Source organism: Cetorhinus maximus, chromosome 16 (genome assembly GCF_964194155.1).
Source record: "Cetorhinus maximus chromosome 16, sCetMax3.hap1.1, whole genome shotgun sequence".
Taxonomy (NCBI): Eukaryota; Metazoa; Chordata; class Chondrichthyes; order Lamniformes; family Cetorhinidae; genus Cetorhinus; species Cetorhinus maximus.
The window spans coordinates 7,360,966-7,384,627 of NC_135894.1; the positions used below are offsets into that span (position 1 = coordinate 7,360,966).

At 45.2% G+C, this 23,662-nt stretch overlaps 1 protein-coding gene across 1 annotated transcript in view; it reads left to right on the forward strand.

Annotated features, from left to right (window-relative positions):
* Positions 1-2,888: 2,888 nt before the first annotated feature.
* Positions 2,889-23,662, forward strand: part of LOC144691326 (NACHT, LRR and PYD domains-containing protein 3-like) — a 44,570-nt gene continuing 23,796 nt past the window's right edge. The window contains exons 1-5 of the mRNA XM_078559330.1: positions 2,889-2,979; positions 6,771-6,937; positions 13,481-13,652; positions 13,758-13,823; positions 18,977-20,714. Of these exons, the coding sequence (XP_078415456.1) occupies positions 2,916-2,979; positions 6,771-6,937; positions 13,481-13,652; positions 13,758-13,823; positions 18,977-20,714 (2,207 nt within the window). The 5' untranslated portion in view covers positions 2,889-2,915. The remainder of the gene's footprint in view (positions 2,980-6,770; positions 6,938-13,480; positions 13,653-13,757; positions 13,824-18,976; positions 20,715-23,662) is intronic.

Below are 23,662 nucleotides of genomic sequence, written 5' to 3' on the forward strand. Positions count from 1 at the left end.
ATTGGTTAGTTAACAAGATGCAGGGAGTCAGAATAAGTGGTTCAATTTTAGGCTGGCAAGTTGCAACTAGTGGAGTGTCACAGGGATCAGTGCTGGGGCCTTAACTATATCCAGTTTATATCAATAACTTGGATGAAGGAACCGAATGCATGGTAGCTTAAGTTTGCTGATGACACAAAAATAGGTAGGAAAATAAGTTGTTAAGAGAACATCAGAGTTTACGAAGGGGTTTAGATAGGTTAAGTGAATGGGCAAAAATTTGGCAGATGGCGTACAATATAGAAAAAAAATGAACTTGTCCATTTTGGCAGGAAGAATAGAAAAGCAGCATATTATTTAAATTAAGAGAGATTGCAGAGCTCTGTGTACAGAGGGATTTGAGTGCACTGGGAGATGAATCACTAAAGATTAGCATGTTAGTTCAGCCAGTGATTAGGAAGGCAAATGGAATGAAGATAGGACAAAGCTGGGTCAGTGGGGGGTGCGGGGCTGGGTCAGTGGGGGGTGCGGGGCTGGGGTCAGTGGGGGGTGAGGGGCTGGGTCAGTGGGGGGTGCGGGGCTGGGTCAGTGGGGGGTGCGGGGCTGGGTCAGTGGGGGGTGCGGCGCTGGGTCAGTGGGGCGGGGCTGGGTCAGTGGAGGGTGCGGGGCTGGGTCAGTGGGGGGTGCGGGGCTGGGTCAGTGGGGGGTGCGGGGCTGGGTCAGTGGGGGGTGCGGGGCTGGGTCAGTGGGGGGTGCGGGGCTGGGTCAGTGGGCGGGTGCGGGGCTTGGTCGGTGGGGGGTGCGGGGCTGGGTCAGTGGGGGGTGCGCGGCCGGGTCAGTGGGGGTTAGGGGGCTGGGTCAGTGGGAGGTGCGGGGCCGGGTCAGTGGGGGTTGGGGGGCTGGGTCAGTGGGAGGGTGCGGGGCTGGGTCAGTGGGGGGTGCGGGGCTGGGTCAGTGGGGGGTGCGGGGATGGGTCAGTGGGGGGTGCGGGGCTGGGTCAGTGGGCGGGTGCGGGGCTTGGTCGGTGGGGGGTGCGGGGCTGGGTCAGTGGGGGGTGCGGGGCTGGGTCAGTGGGGGGTGCGGGGATGGGTCAGTGGGGGGTGCGGGGCTGGGTCAGTGGGCGGGTGCGGGGCTTGGTCGGTGGGGGGTGCGGGGCTGGGTCAGTGGGGGGTGCGCGGCCGGGTCAGTGGGGGTTAGGGGGCTGGGTCAGTGGGAGGTGCGGGGCCGGGTCAGTGGGGGTTGGGGGGCTGGGTCAGTGGGAGGGTGCGGGGCTGGGTCAGTGGGGGGTGCGGGGCTGGGTCAGTGGGGGGTGCGGGGATGGGTCAGTGGGGGGTGCGGGGCTGGGTCAGTGGGGGGTGCGGGGCTGGGTCAGTGGGGGGTGTGGGGCTGGGTCAGTGGCGGGGTGTGGGGCTGGGTCAGTGGGGGGTGCGGGGCCGGGTCAGTGGGGGCTTCAGGGTTGGTTCAGTGGGGGGTGGGTGTAATGTGAGTTAAACAGCTGATAACTAAATTTTACATTGTCTCAAACTTCTTTACAAATTAACGTGGAGAATAATTTAATTTGTAATTTGGAGAAAAGACTGATCCGAGACTGAATCATTTTTATACTTCGACAGTGGAGAAATGATAAGACACTGGCTGATAGTTTGTTTGGGCACAAGGGTATGGGCAGACATGCAGTGAGACACACAAGTGGAGAAAATGCAACAAATTGCATTTATATAGCACCTTTCATTAACAAAACATCCCGTGCTGTTTAACAAAACCAGTACAATTCCTTTTTAAAAAGGCACCGAGATACTGAAGGAGTACCAGAGCAGGTGACCAAAAACTTTAGTCAGAGAGTTAGTGTTTTTAAGGAGAATTTGAAAGGAGGAGAGAAAAGTAACAGAGGCTGAGACACTCAGGAAGGGAATTCCAGAGCTCAGAACTTGGCCCCCAGTTTTGGACGATTATCATCCGGATGTGAAACATGTCAGACTTGGAGAGATGGAGGGCAGAGATGTTGATAGCTTCCAGAGCTGTTCGAGGTTACATCGATAGGACGAGAGGGGCCATGGAGAAATTTGAAATGCTAGGTTGGGGATTTTAAAATGAGATGTTGTGAGACTAGGAGCCAGCGTGGACCAGTAGGCACAGATGATGGGTAAAAGAGACTTGTTTAGAGTCAGGATACAGGAAGCAGTGATGAAGTAGAGCTGGGTGTCCTCAGCTTACATGTGGAACCAGGTTGCCAAGGGACAGCGTATTGATGAGAAATAGAAGAGGGCTAACGAGACATCATTGGGGGACTCCAGAGATAATGGTGTGGGAGTGGGAAGAGATTCTTTGGCTGCAATTTAATAGATAAGAATTGATCTGGGAACTTTTGCCGCATTTTCACCCAGCTGGGTGACAGCAGAGAGGAGTTGGAGAAGGATGATGTGGTCAACCATGTCAAAGGCTGTAGACAGGTCGGGAAGGATGAAAATGCTTCATTTCTTACTGTCAGAGCCAGGAAGGGTGTTATTTGTGATTTCAATAAGAGCCGTTTTGGTCCTGTGGAATGGTTGCACCTTGATTGGAGGGATTCAAACATGGAATTCCATGAAAGATGGGCATGGATTTTGGAGATAATAACATGTTCAAGGACTTTGAGAGGGAAAAGGAGACTGGAGGACAGTTGTTTGCAAGGACAAAGGGGTCAAGCGTGGATTTTTTGAGGAGAAGGGTGAGAGCAGGTCATACATTGTCTAGCAGCCAAAAAAATCTACCATCTGCATCACCGTGACATTTGTGAGATTGTAAAATCTCTAACGGTATCCTGCAAATAAATGCTGTGCATCACCTCACTGTTTGAAGCTGTCAATGTTCTTCTGATTTTAATATATCCATCTAATCCTTGTATTCATCTAATATTTATTACAGAACATCCTAATCTGGGAACATCTGTCAGCACCATGGCTGAAGGTCCAAACGAGACAGAATATCCAACAACTACAAAAAGAATGAGAATGGGCACAGGTATGTTCATAAAATACTTCAGAATAAAATTTCTATTCTAATAGATTGACCATATCTTGTGCATTACTTGCAGCTCAGACAGGAAGAGGGAACAGGACAGGGACCGAGTAGAAGGAGTTAAATGATTGACCCTCTAAAGGGATATCACAGTCACAGGTTGAGGGAGCCCCTGAGTTCTGGAACTGTTCAGTAGATACCTGGCATTGGAGCCATGCGTGGCCAAATGCTGCCATGATGGCAGGGACAGTCACCTCACCTCAGATCTAGAATCAATAGGCTGCTTACAGAAGAGGGTTCCTGTGTATTGGAGTTTTTATTATAATTTCACTCCTGAAAGGTCTGGCTCCAATCTTCTTTACTATACTCCCTAGTCATAGAGCCATGGGGAGAATTCCACACCAAGGCAGTGACCCGCACCACCTCCCTGGATTAAAATTAAGCTGCACCAAGCTCCATGTGACTGGGAGTGTCCGAGCCAAATTAACAGCCATAGGGCCATTAATTGGCTCAGAACAAGACTTAAGCTGCTATCAGAAAGGATGTCCCACCTCCGAGAGCTACCTGATCATAAAATGGCAAGTAGCATTCATGCCATACAAGTGCCAAGCAATGATGGTCTCCAACAAGATAGAATATAACCATGTCCACTTGACATTTAATGACATCACCATCATTGAATCGCCCGCTCTCAACATCCTGGGGGTTACCATTGACCAGTAACTGAACTGGATTCGCCATATAAATAGTGTAGCTGCAAGAGCATGTCAGAAGCTGGGAATTATGAGGAGAGTAACTCACTCCTGTCTTCTCAAATTCTGCCCACCATCTGCAAAGCACAACTTAGGAGTGCAATGGAATATTCTCCCCTTGCCTAGATGTCTGCAGCTCCAACAACACTCAAAAATCTACACCATCCAGAAAAAAGAGCCCACTTGATCGGCATCCCATCCACCACTTAAAACATTTTTAAAAATTAATTCATGGGTTGTGGGCTTCACTGGATAGGCCAGCATTTATTGCCCATCCTGAGTTCTAAATTGCCCTTGAGATGATGGTGGTTAGCTCCTGCCTTGAACTGCTGCAGTCCATATGGCGCAGGTATATCCACAGTGCTGTTAGGGAGGGAGTTCCAGCAACAGTGAAGGAATGGTGATATATTTTCAAGCCAAGATGCTGAGTGGCTTAGAGGAGAACTTCCAGATGGTGGTGTTCCCATCTATTGCTGCCCTTGCCTTCTGAGATGGTAGCGTCTGTGGGTGGGAAGGTGCTGTCTAAGCAGCCTTGGTGAGTTCCTGCAGTGCATCTTGTAGATCGTACACACTGCTGCTACTGTGCGTCGGTGGTGGAGGGAGTGAATGTTTATGGATGGGGTGCCAATCAACCGGGTTGCTTTGTACTGGATGCTGTCAAACTTCATGAGTATTCATGGAGCTGCACTCATCCAGGCAAGTGGAGAGTATTCTATCACACTGCTGACTTGTGCCTTGTAGATGGTGGACAGGCTTTGGGGAGTCAGGATTTGAGTTACTCACTGCAGCATTCCTAGCCTCTGACCTGCTCTTCTCGCCACTGTATTTATGTGGCTAGTTCAGTTCACATTCTGGTCAATGGTAACCCCCAGGATATTGATGGTGGAGAATTCAGCAATAGCAATGGTATTAAATGTCAAGGGGCGATGGTTAGATTCTCTCTTGTTGCAGATGCTCATTGTCTGATAGTTGTGTGGCACAAATATTACTTGCCACTTGTCAGCCCAAGCCTGGATATCACCCAGGCCTTGCTGCATGTGGACATGGACTGCTTCAGTATCTGAGGAGTTGTGAATGTTGCTGAACATTGTGCAATCATCAGTGAACATCTCCACTTCAGACCTTATGATGGAATGAAGGTCATTGATGAAGCAGCTGGAGATGGTTGGGCCTAGGACACTACCCTGAGGAACTCCTGCAGTGATATCCTGGGACTGAGATGATTGACCTCCAACAACCACATCCATCTACATTTGTGCTTGGTCTGACTCCAACCACTGGAGAGTTTTCCCACTGATTCCCATTGACTACAGTTTTGCTAAGGTTCCCTGATGTCACACCCAATCAAATGCTGCATTGATGTCAAGGGCAGTCACTTTCATCCCACCTCTGGAGCTCAGCTCTTATGTCCATGTTTGAAACAAGACTGTAATGAGGTAAGGAGCTGAGTGATCCTGGCGGAACCCAAACTGCGTGTCAGTGAGCAGGTTATTGCTGAGCAATTGCCGCTTGAAAGCACTGCTGCTGACTCCTTCCTTCACTTTACTGATGGTCGCGAGTAGACTGATGGGTAATTGGCTGGGTTGGATTTGTCCTGCTTTTTGTGTACAGGACATAACTGGGCAATTTTTCACATTGTAGGGGCAGGTGCCAGTATTGTAGCTGCACTGAAACAGCTTGGCTAGGGGCGCAGCAAGTTCTGGAGCACAAATCTTCAATACTGTTGCTGGAATATTGTCAGGGCCCATAGCCTTTGCAGTATCTGGTGCCTGCATCTGTTTCTTTATCACGTGGAGTGAATTGAATTGGCTGAAGACTGGCATCTGTGATGCTGGGGGCATCTGGAGGATGCCGAGATGGATCATCCACTAGGCACTCCTGGCTGAAGATTGCAGCAAATGCTTCAGCCTTATCTTTTGCACTGATGTACTGGACTCCCCCATCATTGAGGATGGGGATATTTGAGGAGCCTCCTCCTCCAGTGAGTAGTTTAATTGTCCGCCATCATTCGTGACAGGACATGGTAGGATTACAGAGCTTAGATGTGATCCAATGGTTGCGGAATCACTTAGCTCTGTCTGTTACTTGCTGCTAATGCTGTTTGGCACACAAGTAGTCCTGTGTTATAGCTTCACCAGGTTGACACCTCATTTTTAGGTATGCCAGATGCTGCTCCAGGTGTGCCCTCCTGCACTTTTCATTGAACCAAGGTTAATCCCCTGGCTTGGTGGTAATGGTAGAGTGTGGGAAATACCGGGCCATGAGGTTATAGATTGTGGCTGAGTACAGTTCTGCTGCTGCTGATCGCTCACAGCACCTCATGGTTGCCCTGCCTTGAGTTGCTACATCTGTTTGAAATCTATCCCAATTAGCACGATGATGGAGGGTATCCTCAATGTGAAGACATTAGCTCCTTCCACCACTTATGCACAGTGGCAGCAGTGTGTAGTGTCTACAAGATGCACCGTAGCATCTCACCAAGGCTCCTTTGACTCCACCTTCCAAATCCATGACTTTTACCACCAAGAAGAACAAGGGCAACAGATGCATGGGAGCACCAGAACCTGCAAGTTCCTCTCCAGGCTACACACTATCCTGACCTTGAATAAAATCACTGTTCCTTTACTGTCACTGTGTCAAAATCCTGGGACTCCCTTCCCAGAAGCGCTGTGGGCGTACAGGCACCAGATATATTGCAGTTGTTCAAGAAGGTGTCTCACCACCTCCTTCTCTGGGGCAATTTGGGATGGACAACAAACGCTGGCCTTGCCAACGACTCCCACATCCAGCAAATAATAAAGACAATTGCTGGGTTTAAATTTGAGATTGATAGCTTCTTGTTAATCATGGGTATGAAGGGATTTGGGGCAAGGTTAGGAATTAGGTCACAAATCAGCTATGCTATCACTTAATGTTTCTGGATTTTCACACTTTGTTTGATAATGTGGCTCACAGGAGGATTCAGTCGCTTCCTGTAAAGGAAGTAGAACAACGTGGCTAGAAATTCAATGATGTTTGTTTTTCTCCATTTTGTGTTCACAGATCCAAACTCCAGAATCACTGAGTTCTTGACAAAGTGGGATGATTTCCAGCTGTTCCACTTGACAAAGTTTTACTGGGACAGACTTGAACAGGCGATTGAAGAATGGGTAGATGGAATCAGCTCATTGTTAACATACGAGAAGATTTTCAATGGAAAAGAACATCGGGTAAGTGGGAGGGTTGCAATGAGTTTGGGTTATTTAAACATTACAGAACTTGCAGAATGTAAGGATGATAGAAGACCAAGAGCTATCTAGATCATCTTCTAACACCCGGGCAGTCACATGCTGATAATGGTGATAAATCAACCTCCAATAATTAGCCTACAACAGAACCAAGCATGAGGTGAGGAAAGCCTCAGAGCTTTGGGAACCGTAGACCCAAAGTGATCTGTTTCTTCCAAGCATACAACATTTACCACATACAGATACAGCAGCATTGTGGTTATGTTACTGAATTAACAAACTAGTAGCCTGGACTCATACTCCAGAGACCTGAACTTAGATCTCACTGTGACAGTTTGTGAATTTGATCTAAGGTAATTAGATAATATTGAATTGTCATCAAAAGCCATCTGGGTGGCTCATGTCCTTTTGGGAAGGAAACCTGCTGTCCTTACTCATCCTGACCTGTATATGACTCCAGACACCCAGCAACATGGCTGACTCTTCACTGCCCTCTGAAATGGTCTAGATCAACATGCAACACAGCTATAAAAAGGTGTAATAAGAGCTCCCAGCATTGGATTCAGTCACAGCTCAGTCGACCATGCAAAGTCCCCACTAACATTGAAGGACTTGTAACAAATGTGACTAATAAAACAACAGCCTGACATAAGAATAATCCTGTCAATATGACCATCAAACAACATCCCAGACTCTTCTGCTACTATTCCTGGGTATGCCCTTTCCCACTAGATGGATCCACCAGAGATGGCAGCCTAGGGGTATACAGTAACCAGGGAGAGTCCTCAATATAGACTCAGAACCCCAGGAAATCTCTTGGCATGAGGCCAAAGATAGACAACAAAACCACCTGCTGATTATTGCCCTCCTTCAGTTGATGAATATGGACTCCTCCAGGTTAATTAGATAAAGCAGGGGCAGAGAATTCACTATAGGTGGGGACTTAATTTCTCCCATCAAGAATGGCTCGGTAGCACCACTAATGACAGAGCTTTCTGAGTCCTGAAAGACATATCTGCCAGACTGGGCTTGCGGCAGTTGGCCAGAGAACCAACAGGAGGTGGAACCCTATTTGTCCTCACCCATCTACCTATTGCAGATGCATCCGTCTATGACACTATAGGAGTGACCACTGCACAGTCCTCGTAGGAAATGAAGTACCGTCTTCAAACTGAAGACACCTCTCATTGTGTTGTGCGATAGTATCACCGTGCTAAATGTGATGGATACACAATAGATCTACTGTCTCTAAACTCACTATCCGAAAAGCGCTGTGGGCCATCAGCTGCAGAATTGTGGGAAGGCATATCCATCACTCCACCATTTCAATCAAACCAGGGGCTCAACCCTGGTTCAATTAATGTGTAGGAGAGCATTGCGGGATCAGCATCAGGGGTATATAAACATGAGATGCCAACCTGGTGAGGCCACAACACATCACCAAAACATATATACTTCACATCTGTCTTCACCCAAGAGAATGAGGATGAAGGTATCGAACTCGGGGATAGAGACTGCAAGGTTCTTGAGCAAATTGATATCGAGAGTGACAAGGTATTGGAGGTGTTGGCAGACTTAAAAGTGGATAAATCTCCAGGTCCGGATGATGTGTGTCCCAGACTGCTGAGGGAGGCAAGGGAGGAGATCGCAGGGGGTCTGACTCAAATTTTTAATTCCTCTCTGGCCACGGGGGAGGTTCCAGAGGACTGCAGAACAGCTAATATGGTTTTGCTATTTAAGAAGGGTTGTAGAGAGAAGCCAGGGGACTACAGGCCAGTGAGCCTCACGTCAGTGGTAGGGAAACTATTGGAGAAAATTCTGAAGGAGAGAATCTATCTCCACTTGGAGAGGCAAAGTTTGATCAGGGATAATCAGCATGGCTTTGTCAGAGGGAGGTCATGCCTAACAAATTTAATTTAATTTTTTGAGGAGGTGACCAGGTGTGTAGATGAGGGTAGTGTAGTTGATGTAGTTTATATGGATTTCAGCAAAGCCTTTGACAAGGTCCCACATGGGAGACTTATAAAGAAGGCAAATGCACATGGGAGACAGGGTAATTTGACGAGGTGGATTCAAAATTGGCTTCGTTGTAGGAGGCAGAGTGTGATGACAGAAGGATGTTTTAGTGACTGGAAGCCTGTGTCCAGTGGTGTACCACAGGGATCTGTGCTGGGTCCCCTATTATTCATCATTTATAAAAATGACATAAATGACAATGTGGGGGGTAGGACTAGTAAGTTTGCGGATGACACAAAGATTGGCCGGGTGGTTAACAGTGAGGTTGAGTGTCTTGGGCTTCAGGAAGATATAGACGGGATGGTCAAATCGGCAGATAAGTGGCAGATGGAATTTAACCCTGTAAAGTGTGAGGTGATATACTTTGGAAGGAGTAATTTGACAAGGAAGTATTCAATGAACGGCATGACACTAGGAAGTTCTGAGGAACAAAGGGACCTTGGCATGTGTGTTCATAGATCTCTGAAGGAAGAGGGACATGTTAGTGGGGTGGTGAAAAAGGCATATGGGACACTTACCTTTATCAATCAAGGCATAGATTACAAAAGTAGGGAGGTCCTGTTGGAGTTTTACAGAACCTTGGTGAGGCCACAGCTGGAGTACTATGTGCAGTTCTGGTCGCCACATTATAGGAAGGATGTGATTGCACTGGAGGGGGTGCAGAGGAGATTCACCAGGATGTTGCCTGGGATGAAAAATTTAAGTTATGAAGAGAGGTTGGATATACTTGGGTGGTTTTCGTTGGAGCAGAGAAGACCTGAGGGGTGACCTTATTGAGGTGTACAAGATTATGAGGGGCATGGACAGAATAGATAGGGAGCAACTGTTCCCCTTAGTTGAAGGGTCAGTTACGAGGGGACATAAGTTCAAGGTGAGGGGCAGGAGGTTTAAGGGGATGTGAGGAAAAACGTTTTTACCCAGAGGGTGGTGAAGGTCTGGAATGCGCTGCCTGGGAGGGTGGTGGAGGTGGGTTGCCTCACATCCTTTAAAATGTACCTGGATGAGCACTTGGCACATCATAAAATTCAAAGCTATGGGCTGGTAAATGGGGTTAGGTAGGTAGGGCAGGTGTTTCTCACGTTTCGATGTAGACTCGATGGGCCGAAGGGCCTCTTCTGCACTCTGTGATCCTGTGATATTCAGAAGCAAGTGATCCCACAACCAACAGTGCATATAGCTTTGCATTCCTGCCAGACCAGTAATATTGTAGTGAACAGCTAAACAACTAACTGGAGGAGAAGAATCCACAAACATTCACATAATCAATGATGGGGAGCCCAGCACGAGTGCAAAAGATATAACTGAAGCTTTTGCAACTATCTTCAGTCCGAAGTGTTCAGTGGATGATTCATCCACTAGGTTCTGGTTCCCATCAGCACTGAAACAAGTCTTTCGCCAATTTAAATCCCTCCACATGATGTAAAGGAGCAACCGAGCTCACTGGATACAAGGTCCCCAACAATATCCCGGCTGTAATGCTGGAGATTAGTGATCCAGGACTAGCCGCAATTCTAGCCAAGTTGTCTCAGTGCAACACTGGCATCTCCCTGATAATATGGAAAATTGCACGGGAATATCCTATCCATGAAAAGCAGGACAAATCTGAGCCAGCAATTGCAATTCCATCAGCCTACTCTCAGTCATCAGCAAAACAATGGAATGTATCATCGACAGTGCTTTGAACTGGCCCTTACTCAGCAATAACCTGCTCACCAATACTCAGTTTGGGTTCTGCCAGGACCACTCTGTTCCAGACCTAATCACAGCTTTGACTCAAACATGGCCAAAAGAATTCCAGAGGAAAGGTGATGGTGCTTTCCCTTCACATCCAGGCAGCATTTGAGCTAATGTGGCATCATGGTGTCCTCACAAATTGAAGTCAATGGGAAACAGCAATCATATTACTTCTCAATCTCTTTTTCCAGTGAGGACACACCCAGTTTACACAATAGATTCTCGCCCAACCCCTCCATCCTCTCAATCGTTCTAGTTGTTCTCTTCAGTAGCTCTCATAACCTTGTTGTACTGAGGCAATCAGGACTATACACAATATTCTAAGTATGGTCACACCAATGTTTTTAGCAAGTTGCAAATTACCTCACACTTTTGGCTCAATATTGCCCTCTTAATAAACCCCAACACCTAATTTGCTTTCTATGCTGCCACTGAGAATTGTTCCCACATTAGATAACGGAATCACCAAATCTTACAGAATAGAAATGGGAAAATGGATAGAACTGTAAATATTGTGAATCTGACACAATGACATGAAACTGAAAACACCCAGCAGATCCATCATTATCTGTAAAAGGATAGGGGAATGATTCAGGTTTATCTCTATAAATAAAAAGAAAGAGTTTGATGAGGCTGGGAAAAGGAGAGAACAGGGAGGGTATAGTGGGAAAGCAATGAACTACTAGGAAACTTCTAAACAGTAAATTGAGAAACGGTAGATGACAAAAATAAGCCTGTGGGTTAAACAAAAGACATTTGAAAACAGGGGAGAGCTGAAAATGTGCAAAACCCAAACTAAGAAAGAAAGCCAAAAGAAAAATCTGTGGGTCAGAAAAAAACAATCGTTTCCCCCATCGATGCTGTGATTTTATCTCATGCTTCGGAGGCTTGAAGACTTTGATCAATTCATCCTTTAGTCTGCTCACCTTGAATCCTAAACTCTCAAATACCCACATTAACAATAACTCCTCATCCCTGGTAACATCCTAATGAATCTGCAGGACAGTTCCTTCAGTGTTTATATTTCATTCAATAATGGGGTGTCCAAAACTGCACACAACTGGAATAAATTATTTTTCTCTGCCCTCTTGGTGTGACCCATCACTCCTCATGGGAGCATCAGCAAACTAAACTCATTCAGTCTGCAACTTCCCCTCCAACCACTCTGACTTGGAACTCAATCACCATTCCCTCACTGTCACTAGGTCAAAATGAGAATGTCCTTCCCAGCAGCACTGTGGGTGTACCGGTACCAGATGGACTGCAACAGTTCAAGAAGGTCGCTCACCACCGCCTTCTCTAGGGTCATTAAGAATGAGTAACAAATGCTGACTTAGCCAGTGATGCCCACATCTCGTTAAAGAATATTTTAAAACTCCTGTCCCTGTTCCTCGCTCTGACAGTCACCCCTCATGGGTGAACATCAGGTAATTGAGTTCATTCACTGTGTAATTTCTTGCCTTTATACCCTTGGTGTGGAACGTAACTCCCTTTTCCTACTGGTAGACATTGGAAAAATTGACCCCATTGTCTGCTTTCCCAGCCACAAACTCCATCTTCTCACCACTTGTTTGGATTTCTCCCCCTGGTCACTGACTAAAGCTTAGCCAGGCTATCTGGGATTTCAGTGTCCAGCTTCAAGCTGAACTCAATTTGCTGCAAACTTGCCAGCACCAAAATGTCCTATTTCTCTCCACATTACGCTGCAAGTCTCTACCCCTATCTCAACACTTCTCTTCAACCATCATCCATGGATTTGGAACAGTTGAGTGTGGAGGTAACCAAGGTAACCTTGCAACATCTGGAATGTTAAGCTACTCAGATTCTGCTGCCTTTACCCTGAACCACTCCAGGTCCCAGATATCACTTGTGTGCTAACAAACCTATAATATCTCCCAGTCCTCAGATGCCTTCAATTTAAAATTCCCATTCTTCTGTTTAAATAACTCAATGACCTTGACCCTTTCGTTCCTTGTAAGCTGCTCGAGTCCTGAAACCTCCCATTGGAATTCTCCATTGCTCTGACTCTGGCCTTATGAGCAGCCTCTCCTTCACACCACCACAGTGTTCAGTTATCTTGGGTCCCACTCACTCTCAAAACCTATCCACTTCCCACTCCTAACCAAGTTTTCATACTTGTAGCAAATATGCAAAAATATCAAGCTTCTGAACTTTCAGTTACTGAGGGGGAAATTGATCGGATTGATTGGATTTTTCACCATTATTATTGGTCGATTCTCCTGACAGATAAATCAACAGTACTGGTTTGGTTCAGTCAATGGTGATTTCTCTGCCAGTTTTCATTTTAAGATTCCCATTCTTCTGTTAAAATAACTTAATGACCAGAATCTTCCCTTCCCTGCCACCAGAGATCTGATTTGCTGCTATTTTCTTGCTGAGTAAATGAGAAACTGTAACAGCAAGAAGTCAGTGTGAGGAAACAAGTGGATCATATTGTCAATCAATAATTTGACAAAGAAAACTCATCACACTGATCACATTAAAATACTGCAGATTGTCAATGATTCCTCACTCTCCCCAAAATGTATTTCAGACTTCTGGTTTAGTTTATTCACATTTATTTGCTGTTAATGACTGAAATGAGATGAAGATGATTTTTAGTGAATGTTCATTATGCATCAGTTCTTGGCCCAGTGACTGTTTATTGTGCTCAAAACAATTGGAAATGCCGTCACTGAGCAGATCCTTTCCTTCTCATTCTCAGTGTTTATCTTTCACTCTGATCCTCAATATATTCATTATTATTCTTTGCAGAAAGTCACCGAGCTCACGGATAAGGGAAACCGGGTGGAGAGTTCCAAGCTTCTCCTAAGTCTGGTGATGGAGAAAGGCTCTCGGGCCCGAAGGGTGATGTGGGAATCCTTTGTGAAAGTGCATCATGGGGTCCCAAAGTTGGATAAAATAATAAAAGAAATACAGGAACTTGGTACGGTAAAATCACACAGTGAATTCAATTTCAGATTCAAACATTGCAGATTTTGCAATAACATTACACAGATCTGATTTCATGACAGTTATTTGCTTTAAACAGGTTCTGATCCATTTGATTACATGAACATTGCAAGAGGCTTATCTGAAGTACCCAGTCACCTGAAAGGTAAGAGATGAAATGGACATTTCAAACCATTTCACTTTTTTTATTCATTCATGGGATGTGGGCTTCGCTGGCAGGGCCAGCATTTATTGCCCATCCCTAGTTGCCCTTGAGATGGTAGTGGTGACCTGCCTTCTTGAGCCACTGCAGTCCATGTGGTGTAGGTACGCCCACAGTGCTGTTAGAAAGGGAGTTCTAGGAATTTGACTCAGCGACAGTGAAGGAGCGGCGATATATTTCCAAGTCAGGATGGTGAGCGACTTGGAGGGCAACCTCCAGGTGGTGGTGTTCCCATCTATCTGCTGCCCTGGTCCTCATAGGTGGTAGTGGTCGTGGGTTTGGAAGATGCTGTCTAAGGAGACTTGGTGAGTTTCTGCAGTGCACCTTGTAGATGGTACACACTGCTGCTACTGTGCGTCAGTGGTGGAGGGAGTGAATGTTTGTGGATGTGGTGCCAATCAAGCGGACTGCTTTGTCCTCGACAGTGTCCAATTTCTTGAGTGTTATGGGAGCTGCACTCACCCAGGCAAGTTGGGAGTATTCCATCACACTCCTGACTTGTGCCTTGTAGATGTTGGACAGCTTTGGGAAGTCAGGAAGTGAGTTACTCATTGCGAGATTTCTAGCCTTTGACCTGCTCTTGTAGCCACAGTATTTTTGTAGCTAGTCCAGTTCAGTTCCTGGTCAATGGTAACCCCGAGGATGTTGGTAGTGGGGGATTCAATGATGGTAACACCATTGAACATCAAGGGGCAATGGTTGGATTCTCTCTAGTTGGAGCTGGTCATTGCCTGACACTTGTGTGGCGTGAATGTTACTTGCTACTTGTTAGCCATGCCCTCCTGCACTCTTCATTGAACCCCTGGCTTGATGGTATTTGTAGAGTGGGGGATACGTCGGGCCATGAGGTTACAGATTGTGTTTGAGTACAATTCTGCTGCTGCTGATGGCCCACATCGATGCCCTGTCTTGAGTTGGGTGGATCTGATAGAAATCTATCCCATTTAGCACGGTGGTAGTGCCACACAACACAAAGGAGGATATCCTCAATGTGAAGGCGGGACTTTGTCTGCATAATGACTGTGCGATGATCACTCCTACCGATACTGTCATGGACAGATGCATCAGCGGCAGGCAGGTTGGTGAGGATGAGGTCAAGTATGTTTTTCCCCCTCTTGTTGGTTCCCTCACCGCCTGCTGCAGACCCAGTCTAGCAGTTATGTCATTTAGGACTCAGCCAGCTCGGTCAGTAGTGGTGCTAACGAGCCACTCTTGGTGATGGACATTGAAGTCCCCCACCCAGAGTACTGCGTTGTTGCCACCCTCAGTGCTTCCTTCGTTCAACATAGAGGAGAACCGAATTAGCTGAGGGAGAGCGGCACGTGGTACACAGCAGGAGGTTTCCTTTCCCACGTTTGACCTGATGCCATGAGAATTCTTGGGGTCTGGAGTCGATGTTGAGGACTCCCAGGGTAAATACCACTGTGCCACCACCTCTGCTGACAGGACACCTGTATTATCCCAGTCCCAGGGATAAGGATGGATATTATCTGATAATATGGGACATTATCTCCATGAGGATTGACTAGCCTGTGAGACAGCTCTCCCATTTTTGGGAGATGTTAGTAAGGAGGAATTTGCAGGGTGGACAGGGCTGCGATTGCCGTTGTTGTTTCCTTGTTCAATACCGGGTGCTGCGTCTGGTTTCATTCCTATTTTGTGTTACAACTGTGTGCGAGGCCATTTCAGAGCTCACTGCAAAGAGCTAACTGCTGTGGGTCTGAAGTTGCATGTAGGCCAGACTAGGTAAGGACAGCAGATGGGTTGAACCAGATGGGTTTTTACAACAATCGACAATGGTTTCATGGTCATCATTAGGCTTTTAATTCCAGATTTGTATTGAATTCTAATTCTACCATCCACCATGGTGGGATTTGAACCCAGACTCCCAGAGCAGTACTCTGGGTCTCTGGGTTACTAGTTCAGCGACAATACCATCACCTCCTTTCTGAGAATCTGAAAGATTGGAACCTTTGTTTTAGAGATTCTCAGATTCTGAAAATCAGAAAATCAAGTGCTGGGAAACAGGAGATTGAACATGATGAGGATTTGTCATTGACCCTCAACTATGGACATATTCAATTTACAATTCATATGAAATGATTTCTGTTGTACTCTGTAAATATGCGGACATTGCATTTTTTGACTTAGTCCAGCTGCTGTTTGCTATTCTGATATTTTATACACAGCTGCCAGAATCCCACTATGCTGTGAATCATAATGCAAACCTGGGTGTGCACGGATTCTCTGGGCTCGCAGTGAAGAGCTGGGCCTTGAGCCAGATGTTGCAGGTTCCCTGCACCCAAGAAATCATTCCCATCATTAACAAATCAAATGCTGAGCAGGAAGATCGCAGAAGGTCCTTCAAGCCAATTCCATACCACAATGGCTCAACCATGATGGCTAAACAGTTCTTCCCGCTGCTGCCTCCCACTCCCCCACCCCTGCCACTCTCAAGAATCATGCAATCTCCTGGTAGAGGCAAAAATAGAAAAGCCCAGAGCCAGTGTGGGAAACGTTCCCTCGTATTCTTCTCTGACCTCCTCAGTTGATCGAATCCAATTCAGGAAATCACGTTGTCCAGTTGTTAGCTATAAGCCTGTTACTTTCTATATGATGCGATCTCTGTCCAAGTCATGAACTGGTCCAGCTCCCTCTTCAGAGTCAGCACCCACCATAGCAACTGGAAACTCTTTCAAAAGGCTCACAGTTCTCTGGGCAGAGAAAAGAAACACTGAATATGCTGTTTATTCCTACACTTACATAGTTTAAACTAGTCCTCCCCAATTTGATAAACTAGCATCATCTATCAATAGGGACTCTATCCAGGCATTCATGTATTTACAAGGCCTCTGTAAATTAGCATAAATCTTTGCTGCTTGAAATTAAACAAGTTAAAATCCTTGAGCCTGTCTGAGAAGCTGAGCTTCTCTAAGCTAGGAATCATTCCTGCAGCTCTCCTTTGGAACTTTACCAATGACACTATATTATCTAACACGTAGGGGTAACCAAAACTGTGCATACTATTGAGATGTGGTCTGACCAGGAACCTGTACAGGCAATGTGATAGCCCTTGTTTAACACTGATTGGTTCCATCAATATAAACTCAATACTTTGTTAGCTTTAACTACAGTTTTTCTGCACTGATCATGAACCTTCAGTGATCTGTACACAGTAGCACCAAGATCTTTTTTATCTCACCCTGTCTCAGTATTGTTCCCTGCAAGTGATGCTTGTATTCAATATTGGCCCAATCAATATGTATGAGGTACAGTTATCTGAATGGAACACTGTTTGCCAATGTGTGTCCACAGTTGTAGCACATCTAAACGTTTTATTGGATTTGATCGCCCTCTATTATCTTAATCTTCAAATCGATATTTTTGTCATCTGAAAACGTATATATTGTACTCCTAACACCCTACTACTTGTGCTCCTGATTCATATTTTCACCCTGGTCCAGCTCATGAATACAGATTGTTAAAGTCATGGGTGTAGGACCAACCCTCGGGAGAGATCACTTGTCACATATCTTCCAATTAAATTTGAGGTTTGGGATTGAAGAGATTTCCTAATCCAGAGCTTCAAATTTCAACTCACACTCCATCAAATGAAGTAACCTAGTGTGCGGATGCATATCGAAGGCTTTCTGAAAGTCTAGAGTGACAATGTCCACCAGATTTCTCTCATGCCCTATCCTAGTGACTTCCTCTATAAACTCCTCCGAATTTGTTGGACACAAGCTAATTTTTTTGAAGTTGTGTTGTGAATTTCTAATGGCATCTTACCTTTCCCAGTGATCATAAAGAACATTCCTTATTATCCCTTCCACTATTTGTCCCTTTTTAAATGGTATGGATAATGTTAATGAAATTTGAAACATTACATTTTTATTATTTCACGGAACAGGATGAGAGGTCAGAAAGTCTTTGATCCGAAATGAGAATATCTACAGATATTCACACAACAGAACATTAATGTGGAGAAATGTGAGGAAAAGGGAATATTCAGGGTGACTGGGAATCTACTGACCCATTTCCTCATGGCGGTGAAAGAGAGCACACTATTCTACTCAAAGAATAATCCTACAATTCACGGGTTGTGTTTGAACCCAATGTAATAATTACAATAAATATATTTTCAATTTCCCAAAACTACATTGTGGGAAACTAGAAGCAAAACTAATTATTTGTAAACAGTTCAAATTAACTGTGAATGTTCCTGCTCTAATGTTACATAGAGTGAAGTAGGTAGTTGTTCTATTTCAAGTTCTGATCAGTAAGATGTCAGGACTATTATAAAAACACAATCAATGTATGCATGTGTAAAACTCCTGAAAAATGGTTAGCGATTTCTGAAACGCAGGACAACAGGAAAAGGATTATTCTGTTTGAGTTCTCTGTCCGAAGGCAGGTCCGACTCACAGCTAAACCATGGTAGGGCAAGGAGGCAGGTCCAAGATCCACCCCAGCTGGAATGAAATCGAACCCCATGCTGTTGGCACCAACCTGATCCACACTGGCCGCCCAGAAAACTGAGCCAATCGGCCCTAATATCTCAGATAACCTGCCCACAGCCTGACAGAATACCAGAAGGAATCTTGCTTTCCAAGTGCACAGTGATATCAAAGATAACTTGCTGAAGGCAGGTTACAATAACAGTGGGACTCCTGAACAATTACACTCACTCCCTCTCCCACTCCTACCCAATGTCCTATTTACCATTGCTGCAGAAGATTGGCTTCACTGAGGATTTCATAAACTGATTGACAAGAACATCTACTATCATATAACCAGGGCCTTTGTGGATTTGTAATGAGGTGACTAGAGTAAAGGCAGGTCAGAAAGTGTTAACCATCAGAGAGAAAATATCACCTTTATAAAATCTCCATGTTCAGTAAATATTAGAACCAAGTGACGACTTTAAATTTTTCTTGGCCATTGCTCACTTTCAAGAGAGGTTTCCAATAATTGAGCTTTAATTCCAGCAGAAACTTTGATTGAAACCGTAAAATGAATCTATCTATTCAGCAAGATCATATTGAGAAGCCTTTTATGTTACTACAACTAACATTTTCTGTCTATTCTAATTGAAGGTGTTCAACAGAAACACAAGGAGATCCTCCGGGTACAAACTGAAACACTGAGAGTGAACACTATCCTAATAAAGGAGAAGGTTAAGATTTTCCAGCTGATTGATCGATACGCTGAGCTAACGATCATTTCTAATGTTCGAGATCGGACACTTGTAGAACATGAACTGCTGGCAAGAGGCCGGGACCATGAAGAGTGGAGAAAGAAACATCTCCAGAGAGAACTGGAAAAAATCCGAACTAACCAATTGTTCCAGAGCAGTTTTTCCGGGAGAAAATCCAAATCTGGGAGTTCAGCAGCAGTGAGTGGAGTCCCAGGGATCGGAAAAACAACAATGGTACAAAAGATTGTTTATGACTGGGCCACTGGGAAAATATACACAGACTTTCAATTTGTTTTCAGTTTTAAATTCCGGGATTTGAACAATATTAACAGTAGAATAAATTTGAGGAATTTGATACTGGATCAGTATCCTTACTTTGGGAATGTTCTGGGAGAGCTCTGGAAGAACCTAGAGGGATTGCTTTTTATATTCGATGGTTTGGATGAATTCAAGGACTGGATTGATTTTGCTGACAATCGGAGAAATACAGAACCTCAGTTCATGTGCACAGATCCTGAATGCTGGTGTGAAGTGTCTGACATTGTGTACAGTTTAATACAGCACAAGCTGCTCCCAGGATGTTCAGTGCTAGTGACCAGCCGCCCCACTGCATTGCATTTATTGGAAAAGGCTGAGATTAGTGTCTGGGCTGAAATCCTGGGATTTGTTGGTGATGAATGGAAGGAATATTTCAACAAGTTTCTTGAAGATCAGGCAGTGGCAGCAGCTGTTTTCAAACACGTGGAGGAGAACGAGATCCTGTACACCATGTGCTACAACCCTTCCTACCGCTGGATCCTCGGTCTGTCACTGGGCCCCTTCTTTACACAAAGAGACAGGAAACAGCAGCAAGTTCCCAAGACCATCACCCAGCTATATTCCTACTATATTTACAACATTCTGAAAAACCATGGCCGAGAGATTGAAAGCCCCCGTGTTGTGTTCCTGAAGCTTGGTGAGATGGCCTTCACAGGAGTCTCTGAGAAGAAGATTGTGTTTAGTAATGGAGATTTGATCAAGTACAATCTGCAACCTTCCCAGTTCCTGTCTGGGTTCCTGATGGAACTTTTGGAGAGAGATGATTCTGTCCAGAGTGTGGTTTACACGTTCCCACACCTCACCATCCAAGAGTTTGTAGCTGCACTCGCACAATTCCTGACTCCCGATCCCAAGGACATCCAGAAACTCCTCAGTGAAGCGTACAGTGAAGAAGATGGGAGATTTGAGATATTTCTCCGTTTTGTTGCTGGTCTCTCCTCCCCACAGTCAGCTCGGCCCCTGGAGGAGTTTCTGAGTCCATTTCTTCATCAAACAACCTGTCGAGTGATTGACTGGGTGAAGGAGAAGGTTAAAGGTCAGATTGGAAACACAGCGACTGAAACTGGTAAGAGGAACCTCCTGAACACATTCCACTACCTGTTTGAGTCTCAGAATAAAGCACTGGCTCAGGCCACAGTGGGATCTGTTGGAACACTTGCATTTAGTGGATTGCGACTGACCCCGATTGACTGTGCGGTCCTGTCTCATGTCCTTGGACTCTGTGATACAATAAAAGAGCTCAGTCTATACGAATGCTACATTCAGTGTGAAGGATTCCAGCGGCTGGAAAACGTTCTGTACAAATGCCAGAAGTTGAGGTAATTGCTTGTTTGGTCCTGTAGCTCGTATTTTCATTATTGAAGTAAAATTTACTATTATACAAATGAGAAAATAAATAACTTCCAGTTCAAGAAAAAAGAGGCAGAGCCAGAAAAAATTTAACAAAATAAGATGAGTGTAAAATTCCTAATTGGAAAATAAGAATAATGCCTTTGTGAACAAATTGTTGGGATGCTTAATGTTTAATCTTTTATTTTAAGCGTGGGATTTTGATGATAAGAAATAGTGCTAATTATTTACAGAGGGAACAGAATATAGATAGTCTAAGGACAATGAACACCAGTGGAGATAAAAATAACAAATAATAATAATTATTACAAACCGTATCAACTGTAAGCTGTACTGATCACAAGGGCAATTAGGCCTATTATATCATCATAATTAATCAAATTGTTTCTGGCGGGAGGGTGAAATATCTTAAATTTAGATAATTACATAAGAAGACCTTTCGAATTCTAATTATTTAAATTTGCTCCCAATTCTGTTCATTTAATGTAGAAACCTGCTGCTGATCTATAAGTTTGAATTCCTCCATTGCACGTTCATACCCAGAATGCAGACACATGCTGGACAACTGGGAGGTATTTTCAGGAATCTGTACCATTGACTGGTTCTTACACAGAGTGGACAGTCTCTGGTAGAACTGACAGTTGGTGTAGAACAGGATTTTCTGATAATCCACCCCATATCTGTGAAACTGCTGCAAGCAGGGAACTCCCGGAAATTCCCGGAAATATCATAAAAGCTGCACCTGCAGTAAATGTCGTTGTTATTTAATGGGGAATAATGTGGGAAACATCCCTCCCATATCAACTACGGGTATAGGGACATGTCAACTTTGTAACAGGACAGAATAAACTTTCCTTGTTGCATAAAATCCAGCGGATAGATTTTACAGCAGCAGTTAGCACACTTTGACAATATCCAGTAATAGCTGGAAATCAAGACGTGGGAGGGAGAGAGGAACCTGGTGAAATTAGAATCACTAAGGAAGCAGTGCTGAGTGAACTGATGGAGCTGCAGGCTGACAAGACTCCGCATCCTGATGGGCTTCATCTTAGGGTCTTAAAAGAGGTGACTAATGAGGTATTGGATGCGCTGGTGTTAATTTTCCAATATTCGCTAGGTTCCAGAAAGCTTCCATCAGATTGGAAAGTAGCAAATATAACTCCTCTATTCAAGAAGGGAGGGAGGCAGAAAGCAGGAAACTATAAGTCAGTTAGCTTGACGTCTGAAGTGGGGAAGGTGTTAGAATCGATCATTAAGGGGGTTATAGCTGGGCATCTAGAGAAACTCAAGGTAATCGGGAAGAGAAAACATGGTTTTGTGGAAGGGCAATCATGTATAACCAATTTAATGAAGTTCTTTGAAGGAGTGACATGTGCAGTGGATAGAGAGAAGCCTGTGGACATACTGTGCTTGGATTTCCAGAGGCATTTGATAAAGTGCCACATCAAAGGTTATTGCATAAAATAAAGACCATGGTGTAGGGATTAACATATTAGCATGGATAGAAGATTGGCTGGCTTTCAGAAAACAGAGGCTATGCATAATTGGGTCTTTTTTCTGATTGGCAGGATGTGATGAGTAACTGCCAGGAGTGCTAAATTTAAGGAGCACAGGTTCCATTTCAAACCCATATAAATTACAATCATTTTTATTGTCTGCTTAGTGTTCTGCTGAGTGTTGTATTTATTTGTTGTTCATCATATAGGGCTATAAAATGGGCATTGTGGGCTCACACCTTCTGAATGTGTAATATCCACTTGTTAACAATTTCAGATTACTGAATGGCATGCTGGACCCTCTATTAGTAAAGTGCATGGCAGCCTGGATAATGTGCAAGTATCTCACCTTCACATTCTACCAAACTCCCACCCTCCAACTGGACCAAAGCTTTCAAGACACTGAGACATTGTCACTGGCAGTGAAACCTTTGTTCATCATGTTGTCTTGGAGGCCCAGCCAAATTCTCTTTCCTCCTGCCTTCCTGACTGTGCCCTGCAGCACACTGGCACAAGATTGCACATACTGAGGCCTTACTCACCCTGGCCACACTCATGAGGTCATTGAGGCCCTTCTGGCATTGAGGCCAGGTTCTCCTGACAAGCCCAACATTGCTGACCTCTTCAGCTCCTGCTCCCAGGCAGCACGTGTTTGGCTTGGCTTCTTCCTCATCCCACCGGAAGGCATCAGCTGCTCATGTTGGTTGGACATTGCATGTAGGAGGGCTCTGAGTGAGTCCTCATTAAACCCAGGGGCTGGTTTGGCCCTTCTCCCCTGCCTCTCCCCTCGCTCCAATGGTGCAGACATCTCTGAAGGAAAACATGCAGCAACTAGACAACTCCTCCATGCAACGGTTCATAACGAATGCCAGTTCTGCTCAGTGGAAAAGTTTGGAGAGAGCAGAACTCATAAATTAACAGCCTGGAAATAGCTGAAGTCCCAGTGAGCCTCCAAGCTGTGAACAATGCCAGCATTTGTTACGTCCTCTGACACTGCCCCATTCCAGAGGGTCCTTAAATTACTGACTGTGACTTTGTTTCGGGTCAAGGCCAATGACCTCAAAGGCTGGATATGCCGCCCTCCAATACCAATTGGGCAGATGCTCGCCCCCTGTTGGCCTGAAACCCGCCCTCCGTTCGCAATTGGATCAATTAACGGATCATACGCCAAGTTTGAATGGTGGGTTCGGAGATCTTCCCACTGTCGGGTAAAGTTCCCCCTCCCCCTCCGAACAGGAGCGGATTATTCAGCGCCATGTGTGGGGAATCGGAGGGATTAAGAAACCCGGAAATTTCTCTGAACTATAGCAATAGTCTCACCTGCAGTAAAGGTAGAGCCTGTTTAATGCTAAATAAAGTGGGGGACAGCCCTTCCCTGTCAACGAGGAGAACAGGGACACTTCAACTTTGTTAAGGGGAGG